We start from the raw sequence: 12,295 nt of genomic DNA, 5'->3' as shown, positions 1-12,295 counted from the left end.
CACAAAATTTAACATGTATAAAGTTCACCAGGCTTTGGTGCTCAAAAGGTAAATGTTTACCACTCAGCAAGGTTCTTGTAGGGTTTGCAGAGAGATATTTGTTGTTCCAGGATTTCCTCAACTGAGGTACCACCATTAGTCACCTCAATGTCTCCCACTGATAAAACTTGCCCCATCAGGGTTCTCCAGATGGTAACCTCTTCATTTCAGGCTAGCACAGAGTTCCTTTCTGTTCTGCTTATTCCAAGACAGATTGCACTTCCAGCCATCCACTGCTCTGGAGCTTTGTTTCAACCAGCTTCCTGGCTTGCACTGTTCAGCTGCTTTCAGTGTCACTCACACTAGCTGAGAGAGCTTCTTCAACTTGTCTCTCTCTCTCCAACTGCCAAAAAGCCCATGTGACTCTCTCACTTGCAAAAACCCCCATATTCTTCAGCAAACAACAGGAGTTATCTTTCTGCTCCCATCTGTTGTCTTAGATAAACAAAACCCAGGTGCGACTTTTCGTGAGCACTCTAGGTACTTTTAAACAGCCAGTTTGTCTCCTCCAAACAATGGTCTATTCATTTCATGACATCATTTCAATTAGCCCCTACTTGTGAAATGTGCATAGGATTCTCCATAGTTTCTGCAATGTTCCTGAATATGAATTCTTCAGTCTTTCAAATAAGACCTGTTTAAAATGTATGTTTGTAACCCACTCATCTTACCAAATTCCTCCTATATTTGTCAATTACAATATTTTGATAAAAATTATTTAAAGGTTTAAATTTTATTTGAATATTGTAAAATAAACCACTGTCGGCTTCAGTAACAGGCGATTTTTAAAGCCAGAAAAGAGCCAACAGCATTGATATCGGGTGGATGGATCCCACAGAGGAGTGCTGAGACTTTGCAAATAACTAACGGGGCATGCTCAAGATTACGTTGGAACCAGCAAGAAGATGCAGTGGAGTTGCAACTTTGTTGTAAAGTAAGAATTTTAGACTCTTTGTATAGGACAACCCAAATTTAAGATGAAAATTTGAAGTTTAGCCGATCATCCTATCCAACGGCATATACGCTACTGTTGCAAGCCACTCATTATATGTCAAAAAGCCACATGTGACTTACAAGCCACTGTTTGGCCACCCCTGTATTATACGATACCCGTGGATCATTGCAGAGTGCGAGTGCGAAGCTAGGAAAATACGATAGTTCGTCGGGTACATTTTTAAGTTGCACCACAGAGCAGTCGCAGAGTTTATAAAGCTCTCTGTGGAGCCAGTGTCTACTCAGCAATCAGTCAAATGTCCATTTACCCTCACCTCCATCATCAAATTATTCAATTGGTAAGGTATTGCCTGATCCAGGACGACTGATACCAGTGCTTCAGAAACCTCGTTACTCTCCATGCTGATGTTGACTCTCTCCCCTTGACCTGCAGGCAGACAAGATGGCATCGACCACGAGGTGCAGCAAGATGGCCACCCTCTTAATCTGAAGGACTAGGTGACATTGACCTCGAGGCATGACAAGATGGCCATCATATCTTCCCATGATGCTTTACTTCCAGTGGCGGGTCTCGCCATGAGGTGCAGTGAGCAGCACAGAAAGGCTGAGGCCGGCACTTCAGGACTTGGTCACACTCTTTGGATTCCTTTTAGCACAGCAGACCTTCACCCAATGCCCTCACTTATCATCCTGAGCACACAGCATCCTTTGCAGGGCATTGGGCATGGGGGTGCTGTGCCCATTGACAGAAGTAGCATCCCCAGTCGCACGTGGCCACAGCAGTCAGTGCTGGGACTGCGGAGGTCACCAGTGCCCCCAATGACTTGGTCCTCTGAAAAGATGCATCTTTCGTCCGTGAGGTCTTCATCTCCTAGTTGGGCCTGTTCAAGCACTTTCGTCAACTCCAGGGTGCTGCCCAAGTCGTTCTTCCCCAACTCCAGCAGTTGCTGCCTCAAGTAGCTCGACCTCACTCCAGCCATGAGGGCGTCCTGGATTTGTTCCTCCTCACTCACCTGGCCTGTGGCCACTTCGTAGTGGCACTTTCTGGTCAGGGCCCACAGTTCAAGAACAGTCGTCCAGCGACTCAACCAAATGCTACCAAGGTTGAGAGAGCCAGCGCCTCGTCTGGGGCCTCATGTAGCGGGCCTTCAAGCCTTCTATGGCCGACTTGTATGTAACATAGTCTCTGTTGACAGCAAACCCCTTGGGGCTGACTCAAGAGAGATGTGCAGATCTCCAGAGACTATTGGAGTTGAAGACATCATGTGTGGCCGTCAGGTAGAACTGGAGGCACTCCAGCCAATAGACGAATTCCTCTGAGGTCTCAGGGGACAGGTGGTCAACTTGGAGCATGCCTTGCTTCAACAGGGCTTCCATCCTGCTTCAAAGTTAAGCTATTAAAATTGTAACGTGACTGACTGCACTCAGAGACAAGTGAGAAGTACAAACTCACTTAAAAGCTTGCAATCAATGGACGGTAGACAAAATAGTCCTCAGGTGAATCTGAGGTAAGGTGGGAAAACCAAGTTTTATTAGGGTAGGTGAGGGTGGAGCCAAGGGAGGAGCCAGCCATCTGAATTCCATTTCACTGCAGTTATCTATATCAATGTTCTGAATGATAATGTGGTAAACTACAACAGCAGATTTGCAGATAACACCAAGTTTGGGACTGTAGTGGACAGTGAGGAAGGCTCTCAAAGCTTGTAGCAGGGTCAGAACCAGATAGAAAAATGGGCTGTAAAAATGGAAGCTTGAATTTAATGTGGACAAGTATGAAGTGCTGCTCTTCGGGAAGATGAAAGAGGATAGGATTTGCACAAAAATTGTGGAATGCAGCAGAATAGAGGGATCTAGAAATACAGATACATAATTCCATGAAAGTGGTGTCACAGGTAAATAACAACATAAGAGAGCTTTTGTCATATTTTCATATATCAAATGACTGAGATCAGGAGTTGGGACATTATTTAGAGTTATATTAGACATTTTTGCCAGGATTATAAGAACTGAATTATAGGGTGCATGGATAGCAAGGTTAAGGATGAGTATGGCCTGGGTGCAGGTTGATGTGACAAGGCAAAGTAAACAGTAAAAATATTCCCTAAGGGATATGGAAGGGCAGATATTGAGATATTTTGACTCATGGGAGAGTTTTGAATAAGAGAACAGAGTTTCTTCGCTCAGGGAGGTGAATATCAGTAATTCTCTACCTCAGAGAAAAGAAACAGCTCAATCACTGGAGGCATTGAATAAGGGTGCTGAGCATCCATATACCTCCACAAATACTCAGTGGACTGCAGAGTTCCTTCAACAGTTTGCTTTTTGTTCCAGATTCCTGCATCTGCAGATTGTCGATAATCCAATAGGAGGGCTGGGACCTGCCGCGAGGGGGGCGGGAGGGGGGGCTGGGCCCTGCCGCGAGGGGGGGGGGGAGAGGGGGGAGAGGGGGGGGGAGGGGGGGGGGGAGGGGGGGCTGGGCCCTGCCGCGAGGGGGGGGGGGGGGGAGGGGGGGCTGGGCCCTGCCGCGAGGGGGGCGGGAGGGGGGGCTGGGCCCTGCCGCGAGGGGGGCGGGAGGGGGGGCTGGGCCCTGCCGCGAGGGGGGCGGGAGGGGGGGCTGGGCCCTGCCGCGAGGGGGGGCTGGGCCCTGCCGCGAGGGGGGGCTGGGCCCTGCCGCGAGGGGGGGGCGGGAGGGGGGGCTGGGCCCTGCCGCGAGGGGGGGCGGGAGGGGGGGCTGGGCCCTGCCGCGAGGGGGGGCGGGAGGGGGGGCTGGGCCCTGCCGCGAGGGGGGGCTGGGCCCTGCCGCGAGGGGGGCGGGGGGGCTGGGCCCTGCCGCGAGGGGGGGCTGGGCCCTGCCGCGAGGGGGGGCTGGGCCCTGCCGCGAGGGGGGGGCGGGAGGGGGGGCTGGGCCCTGCCGCGAGGGGGGGAGGGCCCTGCCGCGAGGCGGGCGGGAGGGAGGGAGGGCTGGGCCCTGCCGCGAGGGGGGCGGGCGGGCGGGAGGGAGGGAGGGCTGGGCCCTGCCGCGAGGGAGGCGGGCGGGAGGGCTGGGCCCTGCCGCGAGGGGGGCGGGCGGGTGGGAGGGAGGGTTGGGCCCTGCCGCGAGGGGGGCGGGCGGGCGGGAGGGAGGGAGGGCTGGGCCCTGCCGCGAGGGGGGCGGGAGGGAGGGGGGCGGGACTTAATCAGTGTCATACTGGGACTAGACTTCCAGTGCCAGCTACAGAGCATTCAGATGCAGTTTAATGTCCAATATTTCCCTTGCAATTTATTTTCTTTTTTTAAAAACCACCTGATCCCACTCCAAACAGGAGCTGCAGTCCATCCTGACCCTGACCGCATACACCTCCATCAGAACTCCCATTGCTCCAGCCCCTCAAGGCCCTGAAAAGGAGCTTGGGCTTATTTTCTTATTACACCCATTGGTCCCCAATTACGTTGGCAAAGTTAATCTCTTGGTGAAATTGACCACTTTTCCCATCATCAAAAGGCCAAACAGCATTCACATACATCAAAGGCGACATCACCAAGGCAACAATGTATGCTGTGGATGTATCCATCCCCCGTCCAGGTGGAGAATGATGTGTCAAACACTGCCTTGGATGCCACGCTCAACCAGGCAGGCTCAGGGCATTCTTCTCCTGAACCCTCCAGGGCCCCAAACTTCAGAGCTCAGCCATTGAAAAGGAGGCCCAGGCCATAATGGAAGCTTACACCAATGGAGGCACTACCTGGCTGGAAAACTGTTCATCCTGCTGACTCACCAACATGCATATGCTTTTATGTTTAATAACAAACAGGGGAAAAAGTAAATCAAGAAGAAGATCCTGAGATGGAGTATTGAGCTCTCCACCTACAACTACAAGATCTTGTCCTGCCCCAGCAGCTCAATAAGCCTCCTGATGCAGTCTTGGGGGACATGCACCAACACAGTTGAACCACCTCCAAGTCATTCACATCAACCTCTGCCACCCCAGTGTCACCAGAACTGCCCAATCTGTGCTAATGTCAGCCCCAGTTCTACCAGCCAGACAAAACCCACCTCGTCAAAGCCACCCACCCCTTTGAGCAGCTAAGTATAGACTTTAAGGGACCCCTCCCATCCACAACAACAACATGCATTTCCTCAACATCATAGACGAGTACTTACATTTCCCCTTTGCCATCTCCTGCTGATATCTTCACTGTTTGGATACTCCTGTTGCATTCATAGTGACCAGGGATCCTTATTCATGAACAAGGAGCTGTGCCAGTACCCAATAACCAAGGGCACATCCACGAGCAGGACCACTGGCTATAACCCTCAGGGGAAAACGGAGAGGTAGAAAGGGAGAATGAGACCATCTGGAGGGCAGTCCTAACTCTAAGATCAAAGAGCCTGCCCACCTCCCAGTGGCAAGATGCCCTCCGAGGCACCCCACACTACCAGGTCCCTTCTCTGCACTGCTACAAATGCCACACTACATGAAGTTGGCATCAGGAACATTGCCATCCTGGCTGATGAATCCTGGGCCTGAACCGCCTCAGAGGCACATCAGGCACTAAAAGACTGACTCCCTGGTCGAGAAGACCCACCTCTTCCATGCCAACCACCCAATACCATGATGGGCAAAAGGACAGTCTCCATCCAGGACCTAGCACATGTAGGGGTCCTGCAACCAACCAGCCCACACCACCCCTCATTAAACCTGGCCAACCAGTCCCACCATTGGCACCTGATCCTGACCAACTGGCTCTGCCAACCCTGCACCCCAAAGTGACCCAAACAATCCCATTGTACCAACACTCCCCCTCAGCCACCACCTGTCACACAAGACACCACCCAGGAATCAGCAGCTGACCACATCACACCCTGCGATGGACACAGCAACAGACGAGATCAGACAGGTTAAATCTGTAATGAACATTGTACCACATCACCCCCACCAAACTTTGTTTTAAAAGGGGTGAATGTGGTGCTACCCCTATGTATATGCTTATGGGCTGGTCCACCCCATGAACCTATGACTCCTCCACCCCAAATAGCTCCATAAAGGCTGTTATGCCCAAACCCCTCCCTCAGTACCTGCTGGAAACATGCAAGATGTGCTGACATCTAAAGGTGATTAAAGCCTATTAATCACAGATTCTTGTCTAATGTGGTTGATTGGTAGCACCCCCCCCCCCCCCCACACCATGATTATATGAAAAGCAGAAATGACCAGTTGTCACTAATATTTACTTGAATGGAAAAGGTCAATAATATTAATACAGTTTTCCTATTTTTATTTGAGAAAGATATACTGCAAATCCTAAGAAAATGCTTTACTTGGAAGAAAAAGCTAAACAGTCAATCCAATACAAATTTAATTAGGGTCCAAATTAGGGAACTTTTGCACGATATCAGTTCCTTCAGTTTCAATTCCATCATAGATCCACTTCCTGTTACAACGACATGTAGAACCACATTTCCAAGAAGTGCATTTGGAACAAGGATAGAAACAGCCAGGGCAATTTTCATCCAGACAGTCACATAGGTCCATTCCATTAAGCAGCAATCTTCCAGTGCTGTCATATTTTTTCTGCCCAACAACACTATTACAGGAAACAAAAATAAAGCCCAAATTTCAGTCAAACAGCAAATATAATTTATGTCTACAAAATTATGATAATTATTCATTTTCTCTTCACCACCCCCCAAGATTGCTGCACTAATTCTGAGGTTAAAAAAATGTAAGGGTACAGGAGAGTCCAGATGAAATTGAAAATGAGAGGCTGTATTTACAAAGGGTGGATTGGAGAGGGTGGGACTATTTTCCTTGAAGGCAAGGGGAAATAATTGATACAAGTATGGATAATGTATCTGGACAAGAGTAAATGCTGATCCCATTGGTAGATGGGTATAACAAAAGGGGGAAGAGAATTAAGTATCACAAAGAAAATCCTTTCCCAAGTAAGCACTATGTTGATGGAATTCACTTATTGTACATGTAGTTGAGACATGCTTCATTAATGTTCCAAGGAACTAGATGGATACATGGCAAGTCACAAGGGGCAAAGGTGTGAAACTCAAATGGTCTGATATAGAAGTGACATGCAGATGGGCTGAATGTTATAGCACAAGAGGGTTGAAATTATTGTTGTTGAATAACAACAACATATTTATTCAAAATAAACAGCAACTCCGGTGACTTAGTTGGAGAAGTTCATGGCTTTATTGCCAGTTACTTGGATTCAGGCAAGGTGAATGGTTGAAGGGTGAAAATTCATCACCATTCAGAATTCATTGCATGTATTCAGCAGATTGCTTCTTTTTATAAAAGTGCCCTTAATATGCCCTTTTAACCAGTAATGTCAGACCTATAATTATTTATGCTGATAGATCAACTATGACCCACCAGAAGCAATTATGTTGTTCTTCACTAAAAGCCACACAAAAGAAAATGGTTTGTAGGCTTGCAAAAATGTTATGCACTTGCACAATATACAGTACAAAATTATATTCCTCATCATTTCCTGATAGAAAATGGGATACTTCTGCACAATATCACACCCATGACATCGGGCTGGTTGAGATCAGCAACTGCAAATGCAGATACAAGCACAAACTATTAATTGGCTGCTTTCCACCTCCCCCCCCCCCCACCCCCACCCACACACAATCTTATACTAATAATTATAGCCACATTATCTTATGATGCAAATACCCATTTGCAGATCAATTGCAATGAATCATTATTATTGCTTATACAAGTAGTGTTTGTTATGGGGCCTTTGGTAAATAAGAAAAAATGAACACACCTGATACATTTCAAAATATAGTCAGGCTGAATAGAAATTATACATTGGAAGAGAGAGATGCAGAAGGTTAAAAGTTTACAAAAATTACAAGTTATTTTACTTGGTTTTAAAGACGAGCTGCCTTAGCTTGGTTCTGCGAATCTCCTTAGTTTGTAATCTGGTCTCAGGATTAAACTCAGCTAGCAAAGGTCCAGGGTTCTGAAATGCTAAACATCTTAGTTGCCGTTCTGTTTGCCTCTGCAAGTTTAGAAATAAACAATAAGTCAAGGATAAAATTTACATTTCAAATATCATTATAGTTCAATCATAGCATATAAGCAATGCAAGGTTCTATCCATGCACAAAATGATAAAGCAACCAACAAAACCAAATTTTAACTAAGGAAAACAATTTAGAGTTAGCGAGTCCATTGCATGCATTGATATTTGAAGGATTCAGGGAGCATTTATGATATCTGTGCAATTAACTCGTATGTTGGACATTACACAATATTTAGAAAAAAAGTTGGTAGATGTGATGTTTCTTCCTTTGTGATAAAGAAACTTATTATTTATTTTATTATCAACCCACAACTTTGTGGGACACATCCATTTTGTCTATCTAGCCCAATGGTTCTCAAACATTTTTGCCCTTGGCCCCATTTTAATTTTTCAAAAACTTACACTCTACCATTAGCAGAAAAAAAGTTATATATTCAAAAGAAGTTTTAATTAAATCATTTACTGCAAGTGTATTTCAAAGCAATCCATGTTGGGAATACACTGGAACACATTTCCTATTCAACTACTACTTCAATACATCAACCATCTCAAACACACATTCAACTATTGTCGTCACTTCATGGGGAAGTGCAGGTTTTTTTTGATTCGAGGGACTAATTTTGTTAGTTTCAACTTTAAATCTCCACCTTTTGTAATTTCCAGTTAGTTTCTCTCAACTTGTAGCAAATCATTAACAGCACTGAAGCCACATTCTATTAAATAAGATGATGGAAAATGTATCAATAGTTCCCTTGCTAAAATAGTCAAATTTGGGTATTTCTTTTTGATCTTGTTAGACAGCCAAATCATGGTTCCTTCCACTTTGAACAGAGTTTTCACAGATTCATCACATGGCAAATCAGATAACTCCTCTTGGTATTGCACTGGAACTTCAGATAAGTTCTTGTGTGCAAGTTTAAAGCCTGTTGATAGATGGGTATAACAGCCTTTCATTGTTTGTGCCTGTTTGTTTGCACTGCACCACAATTTAATTAGCTTACTTTTAAAGTACCATGGAGAAGTTTCCCAGCATAGACAACCCCCAACAGCCGGAAGCTCCAACACACTTCAAGATCTGGAAGCATGTAATTGGGGAAATCACCTGCATTCAGACAGAGGTCATCAACTCAAACCAGAAGAATTTCATAGTACTGTGCACGAAACTGGGCCTGTTGTATCCAGGTGATCTGTGACTGCACCCATTATGATCTGGTGATAGCCATCCTGGAAAGCATCTACCATCCTCCAATGAATGTACTCTACTCCATGTAGAATATCTGCTTAGCACCAGGTTACAACAACTGGGTGAGGCAAGAGAGGTTTACCTTGGGGCACTGCACGAACTGGCACGATCGAGCAGGCCGAGACCAGGGTGACTGCTGGGAAAGTGGAACGACTCTGCGATCAAGGGTGACCCAACAGAGTACTGGAAGAAAGCAATGCCTCCCTCAACAGTCATCTATGTGGTCCATTCCCTGGAAGCTGCAGCCCACCACGCAGAAGCCTTTGATGTCCACCTGCAGCCCCCTTCAGCTTGGACGATGCAGATGACCACTGACACCAAAAGCCCCTTTTGTGCGAAGCGATTGTCACCACTGTGTCCTATTGCTGTAAGTACTGTGTGGATCCAACAGATGCTCCTGGAAGAACTGTCCAGTGAGGATCACTTTGCCAAGGTGTGCCTCTCTAAACCTGCTGGGAGTGCTGCGGCCCTCCGCGACCCTCTGGGTGTCTTCATGTGCAAGTATCGGGTGGCACCATTACTCTACCGGTTACTCCATGGGCGCCGCCATCTTAGACTGGCTGATTTTCACCCCACCAGACGTGGTCAACATGTGCACGTACAGCCAGTCCCAGACTGTGCACTTGTCACTCCCCATGCCACACAGACAATGCCTCCACCATCCTGGATCATGGGTATTGCACATATAGACCACTATTCGCCACTGCAACTCTGACCCTGAGTCAGTCCTAGCATCATCCCCCATAGATTCCAGTGCTCAATGCTGGACATCACTGTCAACAGGAAGGTAATAAAATTCCTGTTTGATAGCAGTAGTACTGAGAGCTTCATGCATCTGCACATGGTCCAAGCATTAGCATTCAAAGTATGCCCAACAAACTTTTCCATTGCTTTTGTGGCCTCGGACCACTCCATCACAGCACTGGGGTGCTGTTCTGTAAATTTGACTGTGGGAGGGGAACCTACAAAGGGTTCAGCCTCCAGATCATGCCAAAGCTCTGTGCCCTGATCATCCTGGTATTTGGTGGTCCACATCCCCCTCTCACCCTGTCCACAACACCAAACCTAATGACCACCCCCACTCCACCTGTGAACCGTCCACCCTACAGGTACTACCTCCCTCCCTCTTCATTCACCTGATGCCAGACTGCAAGCCCATTGTGCCGAGAGCAGGCACTAGTGGGCAGCCAACAGGGCCTTCATCAAGGCAGAGATGCAAATGTTTTCTGGCAGAAGGGGGTAATAGAACCCAGCATGAGCCCAGGTCCTGGTGGTCAAAGGGGCAGTAAACTGGCATACCCAGCTATATTCCTACCCACTACCGTATTGCTGACAGTCAATGAGATAGCCCAGTACAGGGCCTTCTCCACCAGTGACCTAAACTCAACCTATCACCAGCTCCCGATCCAGGCCTGGGATAAGCCCTATAACTGCCTTTGAGGCTGGGGCACTTTTACCAGTTCCCCTGGGTCCCTTTCGGGGTCACAAATGGAGTCTCCATGTTCCAAAGGGAGATGGACTGTGTGGTAGACCAACATAACCCAAGAGCAACCTTCCCTTACCTGGACAATGCCACCATCTACAGCCATGACCAGCAGGAGCACGATGCTAACCTGGAGAAGTTCCTCAGGATGGCAGAGACATTAAATCTCACCAACAGGGAAAAGTGTGTTCAGCAGCAGCTGCCTCACCTTCCTAGGGTGCATTGAGAAACATGGCATCATCGGTCCCAACCCCAAACATGTGCACCCCCTGATGGAACTTCCCCTCCCCCACATGCAGGTGCCTAGGGCTGTTTTCCTACTATTCCCAGTGGGTTCCCCAGTTCTCAGACAAGGTCCATCCGCCCACTGGCCCACACCACCACTTTCCTCATCCCTACTGAGGCACAAGCAGCCTTCATCCGTATCAGAAAGGATATTGCCAATGCCACCATGATGCAGCTGTGGATGAGAACACCCCATTCCAGGTGGAGTGTGATGCCTCAGATGTTGCCCTTGGTGCCACCCTCAACTAAGGGGGCCAACTCAGCCTTTTTCTTCAGGTCCCTCCACAGCCCAGAGCTCGGGCACTCCTCTATCAAAAAGGAGGCCCAGACAATCATGGAAGCAGTCAGCCACTGGTGCCACTACCTGGCAGCAGGAGGTTCACTCTCCTCACAGACTAGCGTGCAGTGGCATTCACATTTAGTACCACCCACAAAGGCAAGATCAAAAACAATAAGATCTTGCACTGAAGCATCTTGCTGGCCACTGTCAGCTACAACATCCAGTATTGGCCAGGGAAGCTCAATGACTCCCTGTCCCAGTGCACAGTCCAACCAACTTCACGTGCTGCACAACACCCTTTGCCACCCGGGTGTCACATGCATGTATCATTTTGTAAAATCCCAGAATCTTACCTTCACAGTCCAGGAAATCCAGACCATGACTGAGTCCTGCTGGGTCTGTGTGGAGTGCAAACCACACTTCTGCCCTGCACAGGCCCATGTAATAAAGGCCACGGCCCTTCAAGCAACTCAGTATCAACTTTAAGGGACCACTGCCTTCCATGAACAAAAATGTCCATTTCCTCTCAGTTATAGAGAGATGCTCCCATTACCTGTTCACCATCCCTTGCCCTGATACCTTCAACGCCTCCATTATAAAGGCACTGGTGCAGATCTTTACCATGTTCAGATACCCAGCATTCATCCACAGTGACCAGGAGTCTAGCTTCATGAGTGAGGAGCTGCACCATTACCTGGTTATGTAGGGCATCACATCTAGTCACACAACTAGTTACAACCTCAGGGCAATGGACAGGTAGAATGGGAAAATGGGGTAATCTGGAAGGTAGTCCTCCTGACCCTTAGGTTAAAGGGATGGTCTACCAACTACTGGCAGGAGGCCCTTAGAGGCACTCCATCCTATATGGTCACTCTTCTGTACAGCTACCAATTAGACCCCTCACCAACAACTCTTTCCCTTCCCCAAGGTATCAGCAATGGGAGTCTCACTGCTGGCATGGCTGATGTCTCAGAGACCAG

General features: G+C 47.9%; 1 protein-coding gene across 1 annotated transcript in view; it reads right to left on the bottom strand.

Moving 5' to 3' along the window:
- Positions 1 to 6,314: 6,314 nt before the first annotated feature.
- The window catches only part of LOC138739387 (aminopeptidase Q-like), a 212,545-nt gene continuing 206,564 nt past the window's right edge, over positions 6,315 to 12,295 (bottom strand). Inside the window, 2 exon segments of the mRNA XM_069891363.1 lie at positions 6,315 to 6,558; positions 7,865 to 8,001. Of these exon segments, the coding sequence (XP_069747464.1) occupies positions 6,330 to 6,558; positions 7,865 to 8,001 (366 nt within the window). The 3' untranslated portion in view covers positions 6,315 to 6,329.

This window comes from Narcine bancroftii, chromosome 1 (genome assembly GCF_036971445.1).
Source record: "Narcine bancroftii isolate sNarBan1 chromosome 1, sNarBan1.hap1, whole genome shotgun sequence".
NCBI classification, from domain to species: Eukaryota; Metazoa; Chordata; class Chondrichthyes; order Torpediniformes; family Narcinidae; genus Narcine; species Narcine bancroftii.
The sequence above is the reverse complement of the archived record's forward strand: the minus strand, read 5'-3'. Positions and strand labels throughout refer to the sequence as shown.